This window comes from Hetaerina americana, unplaced genomic scaffold, assembly GCF_022747635.1.
Source record: "Hetaerina americana unplaced genomic scaffold, ioHetAmer1.1.p SCAF_9, whole genome shotgun sequence".
NCBI classification, from domain to species: Eukaryota; Metazoa; Arthropoda; class Insecta; order Odonata; family Calopterygidae; genus Hetaerina; species Hetaerina americana.
In genome coordinates, this window is record NW_027287538.1 from 42,996,790 (window position 1) to 43,017,294 (window position 20,505).

General features: G+C 34.6%; 1 protein-coding gene across 2 annotated transcripts in view; it reads right to left on the bottom strand.

Moving 5' to 3' along the window:
* Nucleotides 1-994: 994 nt before the first annotated feature.
* Nucleotides 995-20,505, bottom strand: part of LOC139698664 (pleckstrin homology domain-containing family D member 1-like) — a 45,494-nt gene continuing 25,983 nt past the window's right edge. The window contains exons 11-12 of one of the 2 annotated variants that reach the window (XM_071597534.1): nucleotides 7,447-7,569; nucleotides 995-2,444 (exon numbers count right to left, since the gene is read on the bottom strand). In XM_071597534.1, coding sequence (XP_071453635.1) covers nucleotides 2,338-2,444; nucleotides 7,447-7,569 — 230 coding nt within the window. In that variant the 3' untranslated portion in view covers nucleotides 995-2,337. The remainder of the gene's footprint in view (nucleotides 2,445-7,446; nucleotides 7,570-20,505) is intronic. The other variant, XM_071597535.1, reaches the window with a different exon arrangement.

A 20,505-nucleotide genomic window follows, 5' to 3' on the forward strand; every position in this document is an offset into this window, starting at 1 on the left:
CACACTATTCAGGTGACAGCTGTGAAAATGTCTGAAAACAATACAAAAGGAATTAGTTCCCATAAAAATTGAACAATGTACTAAGAAGGCATAATAGGACAAAAATTGAAAGAAGAATTACAATGAAAACATTATGTAGAATTATATATATATATATAATCTTTAAAATTTTACCGACCAATATGAAATGCTTGCACACCAAATATGGATTTATATTCAAAAGTGGTGTCAACTTCATTCCTAAAACAGTACCTTGTTTTGACCTAACATTTAAGGATACAGATAAAAACGTCCAAAAATCTTTTCTCCATATGAATTCTAAATTTGAAAACTTAAATGTGCTTTTCAAAAGACATAAGCTTGAAAAACTGCAACAATATCACAGATACATTATTTTAAGTAACCATACAGGATGCTAAGATAAAATACATGCATTATTGAATCACATGCTACAAATTCTAAGTTCCTCCATCATAAATAAGTTCCATATGGCTAATAAATACCATTCTCATTTGAAAATAACACTTGAATTACAGTATATTCTGCAAAGTTAATGTTTTTAGGAATCTATATACTTCTCCATGAGAAGGATGGCAAGACCAAAGTAGAAAATTGTTCTGGAAACATATTTTAGTCTCCGTAACAGTCTATAAATAAATAGTGAACTCTCAGTAATCACCACAATCGTTATTGCCAATTACTATCCCACTAAAAATTCTGTTTAACTGTTGCATAAACTAGAGAGATTACCTCCAGCTTGAGTCAGAGATAGCCAATGCTCTTGGAAAAAGAATACAGAATGCACGAGCAATTATTTTGTGAATCAAAAACGTTTATAACTTAATTATTCATCATGTAGAAAAAACAAATTCATTCCTTTAACTTCAAGAGTCTGAGTTTCCTTTCTCGGCATATTATATACTAACAGATCTCTGTATCATAATTCACACAGGAATGCATAATTAAATTAATGTAATAGTTTTTGTGCCTAAAGAATCAATGACGTCAAGGATTAAATAAAAATATAAAATGAGCAACGTCAGGGAGAAATAATAAGCAACCTGAACTTTTTAACAAGGCAAAAGGTCTAAGAGCATCACAAGTAAGATTTTCTAATGATGTGTGATCTTAAACTGAGCCTAACACCCTTAAGATAACATAATACCAACACAACTTAAAAAGAAAATCACATTTTCATATGCTAAGGAAGACTTCCAAATGAGCACACTTTGAATAATATGTGGTTATTTGATAAGCCAGTGCAATGTTTCAATCAACTTAAAACTTGCATAATAGCAAATGAAATGAAGATCCTCCAGAATACTTTAACAATAACTGCTACAATATATGGCAATACTTTAACAATAACCAAACATTTTGTACATCAAAACATTCTCATGTATCTTGGGGATACATAACAAAATCTCTTCTATGGTGACAGACTTTTACTTCACATTCCTCAACTTCCAAGTACCTATAGGAATGTAAGGAATTGCATATACAAAAAGAACAAAACATCAAGATACCAGGTACGCAATACTGCAACATTTTTAAGTATTACAATAATTATCAAATACCAAGGCAAATATTTTCTAACACTACCTCTCACAGGTAAATTATTAACAGTTCATCCCCACTTTCATGGAATACATTCATCACAGTGTCACTAAATTGTAATGATTGTGGCAAAGCATAATCATATGCACAGAATAAGTATTGAGTTAATTATATCACATGCTGGTATTAATAACTTTTCTAGACAGTTGGAGGCTAAAACAGTGTGTATCAAAGTTAACCTTATAAAAAAACTATTACATACAACAAATGATTAAATAAATTTAGATACTTTCATTGCTTTACATACTCCTATGCTGAGGAAAAAATCAATGAATTTTGACACACTTAAAATATATAAATACCCCTGAGTTAATATATTCTCAAGCTCTATTTAAGAAGTAAATTTTTAAAGTGTAACTTTTTGTGGTGACACAAAAATTTGCATCATCATTAACAGTTTCATAAAATACAACTTTAAGAACAATGAGATTTAAACAATGATCTGTTAAACCTCATTAGTAAAGAAAAATTCATGTGAGGGAAATATATTTTGAGCACATCCAATATCCTGTCCTTTGCCACAGAATGACAGATAAAAAATATGATTTACAATGGAATATCACGGGTTTGACAAAGGGATAGGCACTACTATCCTGGTTGTTGGAATGTACAATAATACACAAAATATTAATCTAAAAGCAATTCTAAAGTGTACAAAATAGTGTATTTAGCAATTTACCAGTAGGTATATATTTATATGTTTAAATATTTTTTTAACAATTACAGTCTTTCTTCTTCTGATACAAGAGGCAGATTGGGTGCCCCACTGGTGGATGTGGATTCATTTTCAACTAATGGTGACTCAGCATCCAGATTCTGCAGTCCACCTGCACAGATATAAATAATATTATTTTGATAATGGATACAACATCAGAAAAACTTTGATTAAATGACAATTTTAATGTAAGTGTACTAAGTACCAACATAAGTACTTGGTTTTAGTATTAGATAAGAGATGAGTCACAGGCAAGTTTTAAAATCTATTAATAGGAGCACACAAAAAAGGATTTAATTAACGAGGTTGTTTACAAAGCAAATCAATGGCATCTGAAACATATTCCTGTTAACTAATGGACCAAGCAGAACCATTTAATAATAGCCAAATTCCTAAAAGAATTACTGCCTTAGAAGTAGTAATCTTTTTTTCTACTTGACTAAAGTCAAATGTATCTTTTCATAGTAGTAAAAAAGCTGGATATAAAATTTAAGATACACAATATGTACTTAGATGTGGATAACCGTAGGCAATGTATTTATGTGCATCAAATGTATGCTTCTTTGACTAATCTGATTAACACCTGGAAGCAGAAACACTGGCTGGGGAAATACTGAAGTTGATCTCAACTGAATTTCAAGTGATTGTTGAGACTGTGACTATTACTGTGATTTGCCCAAATTCTCAAGCTAAGCTCAAGTAAATTTTGAGGCAACTATAAATATGGGCCACATTAGAACTTGCTTCTCATTTCATTAACCTGCTTACAACAAATCCCATATTTAATTTTCTTATCAATGAAATAAAAGTGTTACTTAGGTAATAACTAATTTTGTAGAGTTGGATTAAACACAACATCTATACAATTAGCTTTGGACAATTCTCTTAAAATATCTACACACTATTAAATTAATTTTCAGATGGCATTAACTTATTTATTTTTCATTGAAATACACATTAACTTGCAGTAGTTTCTCCAAATTTATTAGGAATATGTCCCAGAGAAGAGCACACATTTATAATAGAACAAAATGGAATCTACAATTAATGTGAAAATAAAGACATTCACTCTCTGATCTTATAGATATCCATTTCTCAAAAACTTTGAATCAAGCACAAGTAAGTGAAAAGAGAAATTATTGCAGCATTTTTATTTAAGCTACTACATTTTATATCACCAAATTTAAGTTTCCTCAGGGAATTACGATTAATTTAATTTGGATTTAAAAAATGACATTTTAAGAATTTGAAAAATATTACAATTATAAGGCACTTTCCAATACGTAATTTAATATTTTCTATGGTAATTTAATTTATGTCTTTATTTGTGGTAATTTAATTTATATGATCCGATTAAAATTATTATTATTAAAGATTATCCAGCAAAAAGAGTTACTTTTTGTATTAGAGAATTTTTTTGGGTAGTTGTCATGGGCATAAAAAATGGCATTTACAATCTTCTCTGTAGAACCTTGTACAATGACAGTCACCATCTATTTTAAATGTATTCACATGTACATATTCTTCACACATTCGTGCCTGTAGTCATTCTTTATCAGCCAAATAATACCTTTCATTAATTCTTTCTATATTCAGCTGAGTTATTCTTATGTTTCCCTGCATACCATATTAATTATAATTATTCAGGGTTGAGTGCCAGGAGAATCACTTAGTTTTTCATTCTATTCAATTGTCAATGATCTCATTTTGCAAGGTAGCGCCTGGCTATTTCAGTCAATGAATCTGTTGCACATACATAGGCCATCTATTCTTATTATATATTTCTACATGGGATGGGAAGTACAATGGGATTGCCTGTTATCTACATTACTTTTTAGCATATGCAAGGAGGTTATTAAATCAGTCAGTTTTGCGCATTATCAAACAATAGTTAGTCAAATATCCAAGGGATTGCAGTCATTTCTGAGTGCTTTACAGGGGCAACGTTACTGGTATTGGATGAAGAGTAATTACAAGAAATCTAAGGTAATTAAATGCTTGAGAAGTAGAAAGGCTAAAAAAGGCATCTATTTCAAAGGGTAAAAATCATTCCCCTTGACAATGTTACAACTGGTGTATTTTTGCATTGCATTGATGTATTTTCATGCACATCAGTCGAGGGCTCGGTTAAAGTTACCTCTGCGGCATCTCCTGCAGTTCTCTGAACTTGTCAAAAAAGGAAGATACCTTTGTGTGTAAATGTTGGCTTTAACCTTGTGGACTGTGGTACAATGTGCAGGGCTAAGCAAACTTGTGACATTGTATGTATGGTATTTAATCATGACATATTTAATCGCCGGCCCCGGTGGCAGCGGGGTAACGTCCTCGTCTGCCATTCCAAGGGTCGCGGGTTCGATTCCCGCCTGGGGGAGTTTCCCTCCATCTAGGGCTTGGGTGTTTGTAAATGTGACCATTGTTATCGTTGTTAATAGTTCGATGTAAAGGCCAAAATGTGCTGTTTTCGGACTTATACTGAATAAATAAATAAATAAATAAATAAGACATCTTGTTCCTTCTAAGCCCCTAGAATTTCAAAGAGCAAGAGGATGTCTCGGTACGTGTGGCTTAATTGGCCAAAGAACTTGGCTGGAAATTGAGGGATCTAGGTTCGAATCCTGACCAAGGCAAATAATTTTTAACTTTGAAATTGATCCATTTGAATGCAAATTAGCAGATGATTCCATTAAAGTTAGTCACTGCATCTCCCATAGTTCTTTCTTTTTGTTATAAAGGGTAAATTACATATTTCAGTAGGTGGGAATACAGGAACTAGACAGGTAGAGTAGTTCATGTACTCAAGCAGTATTTTGGAAAAAAATGGGTGTAGCAGTGGGGAAATTAGGAGAGAAAATTGTTGGCGAAAGAAGCATTTGTAACAGGGAGGAAATTGGTCACATATACACCTAGAACTTGAACAGCAAGTAGGCAGATGAAAGAATTGAAGAAATGAAGGAGGAAATAACATGGAGCACACAATAGGTTTATCCAAAGAATAAATAGAGCATAAAAGTTGTTAGGGATTATCCAAGGCCCACCTTCAATCGATAATAATACCTTGATGATGACTGCTTACATTTTTATGAAAATAATTTTGTTTGAAATAACTGCTAAATGCTAGGTTCCAAAATGCCATAATGGATTATACAATGCAAAGAAATTTATTCCTGAACATTTGCATCCCTCCAAAAAAATACCCAATTTCATAATAATATTATAAGTCAAAGTAAACGCTTCAATTGTTACACATGTATATAATATATCTAATTAGTGCCTAAGAATAGTATTGTCTAAAAGTAAAAACTATAAGAGAAAATGAAGTATTTTATTCAATCTAAGGCATCTACTATCAGCAGAATATACTATGAGACTTGCCTGATTCCTGAATGGAAGTTCCTTTAGTTGAACAGCATAGTTTTAACTTGCATACATATCTTTCTAAAATATCTAACGGGTAAAGTACAACAGAAGTAATTCGTGAGAGTAACATTAACTTTGGATGAGGATAGTTTGAAAAGTCCATGCAAAGTCAGAGTAATGGCACCACTGGTGCAGATGGAAGTCATAGTAGCATCTCTTGACACTCCTAGCTTCAGAAATCAGTCTATCACTCAGTGCTTAGCTTTTGTTTGAATTGAGCAAGTCAAGCAATTTCCAAAAAAATGGACAAAAGAGAATTTTGCAGGTTGATCAAATATTATTTGATGAAAGCCAAATCACCTCAGGAGGTTTGAGAGAAAATTGATAAACAGTATGGTGAATTTGCTCCTTTGATTAGAATGGTTAAATTGTGGTTTTAAAATCAAAACATGGTCAACTGAGCTCAAGAGATGCTGAATGCTCTGGATACCCTGATGAGGTACTCCTAAAATCATTTATAAAACCCATGACATGGTGATTAATGATAGAAGAGCAAAGGTGCATGCAATTATTAATGCTCTGAGTGACTAAGCTTCTTAGAGTTGGCCATCTGGTAGCATCCCATTTGTTATTTTTGGGATGCATGATAATGCAATCCATTATGCACTTCCCTAACTTGCAAATTATTATTGTTTCAATGTTGCTTTCTCCTGCAGGAGGAGTAGGAATGCGGGGATATTCCAATGGCACTTGTGCAGAACAAGATTAATGCGGTTGACCATTTTGTGGTACTTGAGTGAGTGGCCATTGTCTCTCTATGCCTTGGATTGCATTATAGTGCCAGTTTCAGTTCACATCACCTAACCCCCCCCCCCCCCCCAGCACCAGGGAGGGAAATCACTATGTTCTGTGGGGCGTGACCACTTCTCTATCTCCCAATGCACTCTGAAAATCTTGCTTTGACGCCGTTGAATTGAAGTTCTTCCTTCGCCATGCAGATAAGCATGGGACAATACTCCATGGAAACAACAACTTTGTCTCATCAGTGGTTAAGCATGACTCTGTGTCTGTACAATTTTTTGTTACAATTAACTTCTTGACTAAACTGGTTGCTTGAAGAAAAATATTTTGCATAGGAAAATGCATTGGAACAATCATATCATGACAAAGGAATCAATTAAAACAGAAGCATAGTCCGGCAAAATGCAAAAACCATAAAAGGGGAGTATGCTGAAAAGTAAAAATGGCTTACCCTGAAAAATTAAGTAACTAGTTCTCATTTTTGCAAGGGCTTTTCAAACATCCTGATTTATTAACTTTAATTCTAGCTTACAACATTGAACTTAAAATTAAACCACTTGGCTTTTCCACATTGAAAAAATTTTTATTTACTACCTAGGTTTCGTTATCGTATAACATCATCAGGTCGTATACCATAACGAAACCTAGGTAGTAAATAAACATATTTTCTATGAGGAAAAGCCAAGTGGTTTAATTTTAAGTTCAATAAGAAGAATTTTTTCCAAGTGATGCCAGAAACTGTTTTCTTTATCTATTTATCTAGCTTACAACATTTTAAATCTATACCAGATACTTTCCCTCATAATCTCAAATGATAAACATGTGTGTGTATATATATATAATATACATATATATATATATATATATATATATATATATATATATATATATATATATATATATATATATATATATATATATTTCTTTATTTATTCATTTTATAACACCTTACTCACCAACACCACCTCTAAATGACCAAGACCTTGTTATGTTTGGTCGAAGACTCTTTTTAGTAATCATTATGGATAGAGACCGTTTTAGTGGACCACCAATTGAAGAAGTTTCCATGCAGTCAAATCCTAAAATCAAAAAGAAAGAAATCCATCTACATGCAAAAACCATACTAGAAAACAGGAGCAAAATAAAACAATCATTTAGGTAAAATAACATAGGGTATCAAAGAATACAATCGCAAAGCTTGTGCATTATATACACATCCTACTACACAATATTTATCATATGCAAGCATTTCATTGAAAGTAAGAACCAATAATAACATTAGAACAGAGTAAAACACCCAGAAAAAATTAACTGTTTAAGTACCAACCTTCAAAGAAATAACTTTATAATTAACCTTTGTAAGCATAAAATTTCACTTAAAAATTCTTGCCCCCTAGTAATTTGCAAGTTACTAAAAAAGTAAAAATTTATTTATTAAGTTCAGTGCCAAACATGGCATTGACAGAGATAATTTTGAAAACCATAGGTAACACATGAAAAACTGCACTGAGATTTTATATAGAAATATTGAATGAATATATGATTATCTTTCTCTATGGATTTATAACATTCATTAAAATGTTTCTTTTTAGCTTGACATTAGATGTTTCAAAAACAGTCTTTGTAGTTCTACACCAGATAGCTTTCCCTTTAGGTTGAAACAAAAAAAAAATGTATATATACAACCATAAACACAGTGATCAACCCGAAGATTGGTTTGGTAGGTGATGGTAGAGTTCACTCAGTACTAAGCCTGATGGCGTGTGTGTATGTATGTATGTGTGTGTGTATATGTGTGTGTGTGTGTGTGTGTGTGTATATATATATATATATATATACATATATATATATATATATATAATATATATATATATTCACACATTCAAACACGAAATCCCGCCAAACGGCGAATAAATACTCATATATACAGAAACAGATATAAGGAAAAGGGATAGGAACACACATAAAGGACGAACACAATAGAGGTGGTGAAGGCGGAATCGAACGGATCACAAGAGTAAAAATATTTCCTTGACCGGGAGACACGAACCTCGGATCTTTCCACTTGCCGGGCGGATGCTCTTAACCACTTCAGCTATCGAGGAAACGTAATTTACCCTGAGATCCGTGGGTCTAATACTATATGTCGCCAAGCGCCCCGATTCTTTAGCCAAGAGATGGCGTCAGGGGGCTGTTTCACCTCTATTGTGTTCGTCCTTTATGTGTGTTCCTATCCCTTTTCCTTATATCTGTTTCTGTATATATATATATATATATATATATATATATATATATATATATATATATATATATATATATATATATATATATATATATATATATATATATATATATATATATATATATATATATATATGTATATATATATCCCTCCCCGGACTACAACCTTGACGTGGTGGAAGGGCTTGTGCGTTCCGATGACCCCTAGAGCTGTGCTGGCGGGAGTAATAATTATTGCTCCTGGTAGGGTCACCCATGCCAGATAGGTCGAAGGTTAGGAGCCAGACGAAAGGTAGTCCACGCAGCGTCTGTTCCTCAGTGAGGCGGCTGCAATGGCGTCTGACCCCAGTGGGGCAGCCAGTAAGTGATGGTGTCACGTTAAAAACACTATTGAGGAAGGCAACGGGAAACCACCTCAATTATCATTCCCTAGAAAAATATGATGGACAATAGAGATATTTTGAGTCCTGGCAACCACGGGGCTCGGCCCAATCGGCCGTGTGTCGTGCCCGGCAGCGGGGGAGGCAAGGCTTCCGCGGTCGTCATCCCACGAAACCCTTGCAAGGGAAAACCAGCAGCAGCAGGACAGAAGACGCAGGAGAAGAAGACAAAATTAGTTAGAATAGGAACGTGGAATGTTAGGACAATGATGAGGAGAGGGAAATTGGAGAATGTTAAGCGAGAGATGGAAAGGGGAAATATAGATATTTTAGGTCTATGCGACGTGAGATGGAAAGATAGCGGGGATTACTGGAGTGATAAGTATAGAATAATATACAGCGGCGGGGACGAGAGCCAACGAGGGGTTGCCATAGTATTAAATGAAGAGGTAGGAAGAAGCGTAGTCAACATAGAGCAGGTAACGGATAGAATACTACTAGTGGAGATAAAAGCAGAACCGACGAACTTAGTTATTATTCAGGTATACATACCACCGAGCAACCATAAGGAAGAAGAGATCGATAGGATATACTACCTTGATCAAAAATTTCCCGGAATTTATTCAGAAAATTAAAAATACAAGTTTATTCATCTAAATCTATATTGTCCCCTTCAAAGTAATCCCCATCGACTGCAACACACTTATGCCAGCGCTTGATCCAATCCTCGAAACATTTTTTATATTCGGTTTTCGGTATGTCCATCAGTGCTTCCTGCGATTTTTCCATTACTTCCTCTCGGCTGCTAAAACGCGTTCCCCGTAATGGTTTTTTAACTCGATTGAACAGAAAGAAGTCACAGGGAGCCAAATCAGGTGAATTCGGTGGCTGTTGGATGGTATTTGTTGCATTTTTCGTCAAAAAATTACGAATAATGATAGCACTGTGCGACGGTGCGTTATCATGGTGCAAAATCCACGAGTTTTCTGCCCACATTTCTGGTCTCTTTCGGCGAATTGCTTCACGCAAACGTCTCATAACGCCCAAATAATACTCTTTGTTTACTGTCTGGCCTTCTGGCAAAAATTCATGATGCACTACACCGTTGTAATCCATGAAAACCGTCAGCATTGCCTTCTTTTTTGACTGAAAACGACGTGGTTTTTTTGGTCTCGGCTCATTTGGTGAACGCCATTCACTTGCCTGATGTCTGGATTGCGTGTCGTACTCATAAACCCACGTCTCGTCTCCAGTAATGATCCTTTTGATGAATGTGGGATCGGATTCAGCCTCGCAAATCATGTCTTTTGCGACGTCAACACGGTCTCTTTTTTGCATGAAATTGAGGTCTTTTGGCACCAACTTTGCTGCTACACGACGGAAACCCAAATCATTAACCACAATGTCTTGGGCGGATCCATAGGCAATGTTCAAGTCCTCCGCTATTTCTCTGATGGTTAATTTGTGGTTATTGACCAACATTTCTTTTACTTTATCAATTTTTTCACCGACTTTCGATGTCGATGGTCTGCCACTGCGTTCATCATCTTCGATTGACTCACGACCACTTCTGAACTGCTCGTGGCACTGGTAAACGACCGTTTTTTTTAGAGAATCGTTGCCGAAACACTTTTCCAACATTTCTGACGTCCGTGCGCCACTAAATCCGTTTTTTACGCAAAATTTAATACAAGTTCGTTGTTGCAAATTTAAATCCATTTCTGAAATTGTAAAAAATCGCCAACACACACAGAGATAGATGTACTCTTGGCTACGTAACTTTTGCAAATGTCAAGTTATGACACTAAGATTTAAAGGGAATATCAACAACAGATGTACCCATTTAACAAAAAAAACAGAACTCAAATCGGAACGATGGGAGCGCCACACGGTGGTTATTCCGGGAACTTTTTGATCAAGGTAGTACGATCAGTTAGAGGACATGATCGCGTGTGTTCCTGCAGGGAAACATTTGATAGTGATGGGGGATTGGAATGCGACGGTAGGCGAAGGAAGAGATGGTGATGAGGTGGGCGACTACGGTTTAGGCACGAGGAATGACCGCGGGGAGAAAGCAGTTGAGTTTTGCAGGAGACAGGGGTTAGTCATCACCAACACTTGGTTTAGACACCACAAAAGATGCAGGTATACATGGAAAATGCCAGGTGACTCAGGAAGATATCAGCTAGATTATATCCTGGTTAGACACAGGTTTAGGAATAGTGTGATAAATTCCCACAGTTTCCCGGGAGCGGATGCGGACTCAGACCACAATTTAGTTGTTATGAAATGTAGCGTACGTTTCAAAAAGATAAGGCAGGGGCGGCGAGTTAGAAAATGGAATGTAGAAGCGTTAAATGGGTTGAAAAGGAAGGAATACAAACAGGCGGTAGAGAAAATCATGGAGGATGGTAAAGGGCTTAGTACTATCGAAGAAAAATGGGAAATGATCAAGAAGGGGTTGTCTACAGCCGCAAAAGACATTATTGGAACCGTTAACGCTAAAAGGACTAGGAAACCATGGATCACGGATGAGATGATTACAAAGATGGATGAGCGGCGAAAATGGAAGAATATAAATACAGAATTAGGCAAAATGAAGTACAAAGAATTGAACAATAAATTGAGGCGGGCAACGAATAAAGCAAAAGAAGCATGGTGGAAGACGCAGTGCGAGGATATGGAAAGTCTGCAGAGGAAGGGTGAAATCCGTGCGCTGTACAGCAAAGTTAAATCGTTATCGGGAAGTAAGAAAGGAAGAGCTATGCTAACAGTTAGAGATAAGGCAGGTAAGGTAATAGTTGACGCAGGAAAGATCCAAGAGAGATGGAAGGAGTATATAGAAGAACTGTATGGTAAAGAACTCAGACCAACAAAGTTAGACATTGAAAAAGAAAATGACGTAGAGGAGGACAGCTTAGGTCCAGGCATACTAGACCATGAGATAGAAAGGACACTAAGGGAGATGAAACTAAATAAGGCCGTGGGGGTAGATAACATTCCCGTGGAACTTTTAAAATGCTTAGGAAAATGTGGGAGGAAGAGGCTATATGGGCTGATCCGTAGTATTTATGAGGAGGGAATCTGGCCGGAAGACTTTGTGAGATCAGTTTTAGTTCCTATTCCGAAAAAGGTAAAGGCCACGTCATGTGAGGACTATAGGACAATTAGTTTGATATCCCACGCAGCTAAAGTTGTTCTCAGGATCATAAACAAAAGGATAGAAAGTAGGGTATATGATTACTTAGGGGATGATCAGTTTGGGTTTAGGAAGGGGAGAGGTACGCGTGATGCCATTGCAGTAATGAGATTATTAATCGAGAGGAATATAGAACACAACCAGGAGGTATTTGCCTGTTTCGTAGATTTCGAAAAAGCATTTGATAGGGTGAATTGGGAAAAACTAATGAGTATTCTGCAGAAAATAGGAATAGATTGGAGGGAAAGGAGGCTAATCCGCAACCTGTACATGTCTCAGACTGCTCAGGTGCGGGTGAGAAACGGGGAGTCAGGATGGGCAGTGTTAGGAAGGGGTGTGAGGCAGGGTTGCCCATTATCACCGTTGCTGTTCAACCCTTATGCAGAGGAAATGATTAAAAAGGCATGGGAAGAACTCGAGGTAGGAATGAAAGTGGGTGGGGAATTCGTAAAATCAGTTAGGTTTGCTGATGACCAAGCTTTAGTTTGTCAGTCAGCCAAGGGGCTGCAAGCATTGCTGAGTGAATTGGAAATTCAGTGCGACAGGTATGGGATGAGAATCAATATTAAGAAAACAAAGGTTATGCGATTTTCTAGAAAGAAAAAGGGCAAGCTTAACATTAAAATAGGAGGGCAAAAACTAGAGCAGGTAGAACAGTTTACGTATCTCGGTAGTGTTTTGGACCAACACGGTCAAAGTAGTAGGGACGTAAGAAGAAGAATTGCGCTAGGCAAAGAGGCTTTCACAAGGAGGAGGGAGTTGATGACGGGGACTTTGAGTAAGGATGTTAAGAAAAGACTCGTAAAAACTTTGATATGGAGCGTAGCTATGTACGGCGCGGAAACGTGGTCATTGAAGCAGGAGGATAGACGTAGACTGGAGGCTTTTGAAATGTGGGTGTGGAGAAGAATGGAGAAGGTGAAATGGACAGAGAAGAAAACAAATGAGGAAGTACTTGGTATGGTGGGAGAAGAGAGGGGTTTGTTGGGAGAAATCCTGTGGAGGCAGGAAAAGTGGATGAAGGGGGTATTGACCGGCAGTGGGATGTTGAAGACTGTGATAGAGGGTAGAATGTTGGGCAAAAGAGGAAAGGGAAGGAACAGGATAGGGATGTTGGACGGGATGAAGGGAGGAAGAAAGTACTCAGAGATGAAGAGGGACCTGATATAGAGTAGGATGATGGATTTTGTGTTTTGTTAGGAGTAATTAAATATTTGTTTGGTAGTTGTGTCCATCCAAAAACCTACCTTAACCGGTAGATTACCTTAAAAAAAAAATATATATATATATATGTATATGTATATATATATATATATGTATATGTATACGTGTATATATATATATATATATATATATATATATATATATGTATATATATATGTATATATATATGTATATATATATGTATATATATGTGTATATATATGTGTATATATATGTGTATATATATGTGTATATATATGTGTATATATATGTGTATATATATGTGTATATATATGTGTATATATATGTGTATATATATGTGTATATATGTGTATATATGTGTATATATGTGTATATATGTGTATATATGTGTATATATGTGTATATATGTGTATATATATATATATATATATATATATATATATATATATATATATATATATATATATATATATATATATATATATATATATATATATATATATTCATACATATATACATACATATATATATTTATATACATATATACGAGGGTCATCCGGAAAGTAGTACCCGTTCGTGCCGCATGAAGTGCTGACGACGCGAGTAGCCGCTGGACGAGGTCAGATAGCTTCAGTGGCTTGTCTGCCTTCTCTGAGCCAAGTTGCGTGACGCTAGCATTGCCTGTGTTGTTTCTGTGATTGTTTACAATGTTTAAAAAAATTGAGAACGCCGCCAGTTGTGAAGTGAGGGCAGTGATTAAATTCCTCAATGCAAGAAACGTTCGCCCATGTGATATTCATCGCCAATTAAAGGAGGTGTATGGAGACAATGTAATGGACGAGTCGTCTGTTCGGCGGTGGTGTCGCAACTTCAACATGGGGAGGGGGAACACACACGACGATGAGCGTTCGGGGAGACCGTCTGTCATTACAGACCAACTGGTGAGCTCAGTTGACGAATTCGTGAGGAACGATCGGCGCGTCACAATTGATGACATCTGTGAGCATTTTCCCAATGTTTCTCGAACAATTGTTCATGAAATTGTTAAACACCATCTGCATTATGCAAAAATTTGTGCAAGATGGGTCCCTCGCGTATCTCAATGAGCTGGCGGCGAAGGACTATGCAGCAGGAATACAGAAACTTGTCACACGTTATGACAAATGCCTTAATTTGCTTGGAGATTATGTTGAGAAGTAGTTTAAAGTATCCTCTTTCAAATAAAATTTTTTATGTTTGTTAATATTTAATTTTGTCTTTTTATTTCACGAACGGGTACTACTTTCCGGATGACCCTCGTATATATACACAAACACACACACCTGCCAGAAAGTAGAGGGAAAGATGGGAGAAAATAAATGGTAACTTGTCATAAGAGATACAGGCAGACAGTAATACCTTCTCCAATAGGAAGTACCCAACAAAACCATATTAATGCACCTTTAGAATGAAGCCAATCACCCCAATGTTGAGAGCAGTAAATCATCAGGTGCTTTAAGATCATGTGCATGTGGCTAACCAATATAAATCTATTATATAGTAATTGATATCAAAATTAACAATCACTGCCAAGTGACTGTAAACTTGAAATCTTATATTTATACGTATAATGAATAAGCAGATGGCCCAATTTAAAAATATATATGTTCTGGAAAAAGATGCATTTGAGAGTTTAATAAAAAATAATATAAATATTTAAAAAAACAAATAGATCTAATTATTAAAATTAAAGAAAATCATGAGTAATATAAAATAAGGATTTATGGTTTTCAGGTTTTGGCCAATCTCTAAAAATCTGATTGACATTATTCAGGGATTCTGAAAAATAATATGTGAACACAAAATTTTGTCCAACATAATCACCTTCTTTATCTACTGATTTATTCTATCCACTTCATGCTATTCAAAAAACTGTTTTACTTCCCCTTCATATTCAATTTTCTTCAATAATAGTATCTGGGGGTGGAAAATGCTGCCCTCTTCAACATTAAGCTAAGTGCAGAGGCAGAGTTCAACAAAATACAATCAACTTGACACAAAAGTAGTGCATAGGTTTGGAGAAATTGATTCACACACAGCTATATTTTAAAGCATTTTTACCCTCAACACAACCTAAAATGATTACCCATAGTTCAATGGTTAGTAAGTTGAGATAAGAGATCTAATTGGCATCTGAAATCTTACCTTTTACAAAAACTCCCATCAAATAAATTCATGATTCTCTGCAATTACATAATCTAGTGCTATAAAACTCTATGATGAGTATATATGGACTAGAGATAGTGTAAGTACGGAGGCACTTGTGAAAGATATTTCATCTGGTTGCAGCATGATACTATTACTTAAGAGAATGCTTACTGTATCATCATGCTTTTGAAGCTGAATTTCATTCCAGTATATTTCAAGAACACACTACTGTCATGCACATCTAACAGAAATTGGAACTCAATCAAAGCATTTTTACCTGATTTCAGGTTGACCAGTGAAACAGTTAAAATTTTTCAATAAATTTCCATTTCAAATTTGTGCTTGCCTAGTCATCTGCTCTATTAATGAAGTCAAATTGATGAAACATTAAATTTTGACAGCTTACTGGGCCTTCTAATTCCTAACAGTGTAGGACAAGAGTGGATTTTCCTCCACAGTACCTAGTCTTTTATCATTAGGAAAAATGATTCACTTATTTAAAATTCCAATCACTCCATTTAATGTCTGCCGTGTTTCTACAGTGCAGAAGTATCAGCTCTTCTCTAATATGATTCCATTACCCATGGATTAACCAGGATTATGTTAACCATGTTTTAAATTAATAAGACCTCCTTAAAAAAACCTATCAGCGAACATAAACAGGCATCGAAAAGAGTAAACACTAAGTATTGTGCGCATAACTATACTTGTAATATCTACTAGAGAAATGCTACTGATACACCATTACTCTCTTTGCATGTCAAACGTTACATATGTATGTTCTCTGCAAATAAACTAATATAACGACCTTCAAAGATAAACATCTGATGGTTCCTGCATATCTACCAATATTTTAAATAGGAGTACCATTACAAACACAGTGACTTCCAATGAGATATTTGCACGCGGCTATGTCATAAAGTTTATGGGCATTCTGAAGAAAACCCTGCTTAAAGGTTTTCTTATTTGCCAACCTAAAAACATTTTAATGATTTTCATGGCATTCAGTTTTAAGCCTTACCTTAAGCATCTGTACCCAATAACTGGTATTGGTTGTATTCCAAATTTCTTAAGGTGCAAAAGTAACTGCTTCAGCATTGAACTAATTGGCATACATTCCTTCAATTTCCTTATCCAACACTCTCTTCTAATAGCTATATATGAGTAGTCACCCCATTCTTGGTTCCCCAACGGCAAACGACTGATCTTAAATACCTTTTGCTAACTTCCTCTTTGGAGCAATATGTAATTGGATCTATGTTGAGGTTAAGGAAGAATTCCATTCGTTAAACCCAAAAGGATGGATACCACCTCATTCTGACTGATAGGTTGCTACAAAAACATTATTTAAACAGAAAGCTGGCGACCTTTGTTGAATAAATTCAAATTATAATGAATTTTATAACCTACGATCTTGAATCTTCTTGATCTAGCCGAAGAAGGGTTAAAACATTGACAAATACATGGTGATTTTTAAAAGTTTTCACGATTTTAAGTTTCAAAATTGTTGCATTCCCCACATTTCTTAATCACTGGGATAGTTTAAGATGATTTCCATAATACCTACTCCACAAATTGTTGATATAAACTAATGTTCTTTAGGGACAGACATTTTGTGTATTCATCCTGAAAATAATAAGCTGTTGTTCATCATTAAAGAAGACATATTTCCTTGAGATATCTGCGTATCCCCTACTATTTCTTCATAGAGCCAGCCTGAGTTTTTGTAAATGTTAATATTTTAGATCCACCCTACTGTTCATGTTTTAGACTGCTCAGATGGGGTTAGGAGATGGTGAGTTCAGATGGGCAGTGTAAGGCTGAGTGGTAAAGCAGGGTTGTTCATTATTACCTGTGCTTTTCAATCAATATGTGCAGCAAGCTGTAATTAAGGAATGGGAAGGGCAGGAAGAAATTAAAGTAAGTGGAGAAATGATAAAATCAGATTTGCCAATGATCAAGCTTTAGTTAGCCAGTCAGCAAAGAGACTACAATCATTACTGAGTGCATTACAGAATCATTGTAATGGGTATGAAATGATAACTTATCATTAAATAATGAAGTCAATATGATTCACAAGAAAGATAAAGCAGTAGGTAAACATTAAAGAGGAGAGGCATAAACCAGCACTGGTATAACAGCTTATCTATATATTGAGTGTTATAGACAACGTTGGGCAAATTAACTACGACATTACAAGAAATAAGCATTCATTAACGCTTGATTAAAGAGGACAAAGTTTTCAACAAGTGCTTCAAGTAAAACTGTACTGGAAAGGGTAGCAAAAACTTGTAGTTGAGTAGAAGGGTAGCTTGGTTTTGTAAGGCTTAGAAGCTTGGTTGTCAGGGCTTTCAAGACAGATGTGGAGAATGATGCAACTGCTGAATGATAAAAAAAAGTTCTAGGCATTGTAGTGGAAGAGAGGAGGTTGTTGGGAGAAATAAAGGCATACTGAGTGGCAATAGGATGATGCAGACTTTGAATTTGGGGGGGGGGGGGTGTTAGAAAATTAGGGCAAGGGAGTAAAAGATTGGGTATACTGGATAGAATTTGGGAACATAAAAGAAAAATGAAATATTTGCAAAAAATATGCAAAATAGGGGGTTGGGGCATTTACCCATACAAGGCAGGGCTTTAAAGCCTGTCCATTGCAGATAACTTAGTGAAAAACCTACCTTGATAGGTAGACTACTTTTGATATATATTAGGTACTTTATTCACAAATACTACAATAAAAATAAAATGTCAACCATTTTCAAGGAATCCTTTTAAATTAGAAAATTGTAAAAACACAATAATATGCAAACAATTATGGAAATCAAATGTAAGGCATGTAAACTATTAATTTTTTCATTGAGAAGAGAAAATTTGTAGTTTCACTCTATGACTGTGGGCTAGTGATGGATGTATGAATTTATTATAATTCTTACTAGACATTTTGAATGTGTTTCCTGTAATACAAATTTGCTATTTTATTCCATCTACATTAGAAATGCAAACTAATGCTTCAACTTTCTTGAATATATACATGCAATTTCAAATAACAAGGACAATAAAAGACAAATACTCATAGGCATTCTTCTATTATCAGCCATGCAAACAAAATAAGTGACAGTTTCCCCAGTCACAAAAACTATCAATAAATACTTTTTACTCACCATAATTTTTTAGAGTTAATTGCAACAAAATTTATAATTTCTTAGCAAAAAAATCAGTGGTACTAGAAATTTAAAATATAATGCTTACTTTATATATAATATATATATATATATATATGTATATATATATATGTATGTATATATATATGTATATATGTATATATATATATATATATATATATATATATATATATATATATGTGTATATATGTATATATATATATATGTATATATGTATATATATATGTATATATGTATATATATATGTATATATATATATATATATATATATATATATATACATATATATATATATATATATGTGTGTATATATAAATATATATATATATATATATAATATATATATATAAATATATATATATATATATATATATATATATATATATATATATATATATGTGTGTGTGTGTGTGTGTATATAAATATATAGATATATATAATATATATATATATATATATATATATATATATATATATATATATATATATATATATATATATATATATATATATATATATATATATATATATATATATATATATATATATATATATATATAGCTGTTAACTCATGAATATCAACTGTTAACACCTATGAATGCCATTGTGATTATCTTGCCGACTAATGAACCAAGGAAGACATGAGGGGCAGTCACATGAAAATCCAACACCCGCTACAACAACCAGTCTGCGCACCAACAAGGACATAATCAACAACTGCATGCACCTGTGAGTTGTCACTATGCAGTTCTCCTACCACAGCGATGGCATTATCGATACAAAAAAAGCTTGGTTCCAGCTTTTAGCGAACTGTGCCATGGCAGGTTATCGGTTTTCATTTGACTGCCCCAAGTATTTGGAACTGAAGATGATAGCAGAGTTTCAGGTAAACACAAAAGGTCCTGAACTCTTTTGATTTAACTTAAATAGCATGGTAAGGGAGGCATCATACCTTTTCTTATAAACAATAGCAATTATCTCGTCCAATAATAAACCTAGGAAACTATTAATGATACCACAAGATTCATGATTAATTTACACATGGAAAGTTTCATCCCTTTTTCAATACCACTATTAAATATACTTGGAGATAGCTCATTTTCATTGTGATAATTATCACTGTTGAAAATCAGCCTAGAATAAAACAAACAATGGCACATTCTAGCCATATATATCCCTGATTGAAACAGCCCTATAAATTTGCTTGACACTGGTCAAACTAAGCACACCAAAAAGGAGTTTCTATTTTCATGTAAGAGTTTTTAAATCTTTTCCTTTTAACTTTTTATTTATTTTATTAAGCACTTCAAAATGCATGCACAGAAACAAACTCAAAGCAGAATGTTTTAATCCAATTGTGTGAGCGAAATAGATTTGAGATAGGTCTTCATATCTGGGTTCAGGGAATCTAAATACACCAGCATTTCCCACAATATTCACACATGAGGGCAAAAAGCCCCACAGTGGGGCCTTGGGCCCAAGGATAATCTTGAACAGACAATTCAGTCTTCTGCAGAGGGGGCAAGAGTGACTGCAGGTGCTCATCACACACCACAATTTATTCTTGAACATTATCTTCATGCATACGATTAAATGTTTTCAATCATTATTTATTTCATAATGCTTCCTAAGAAATATGACATA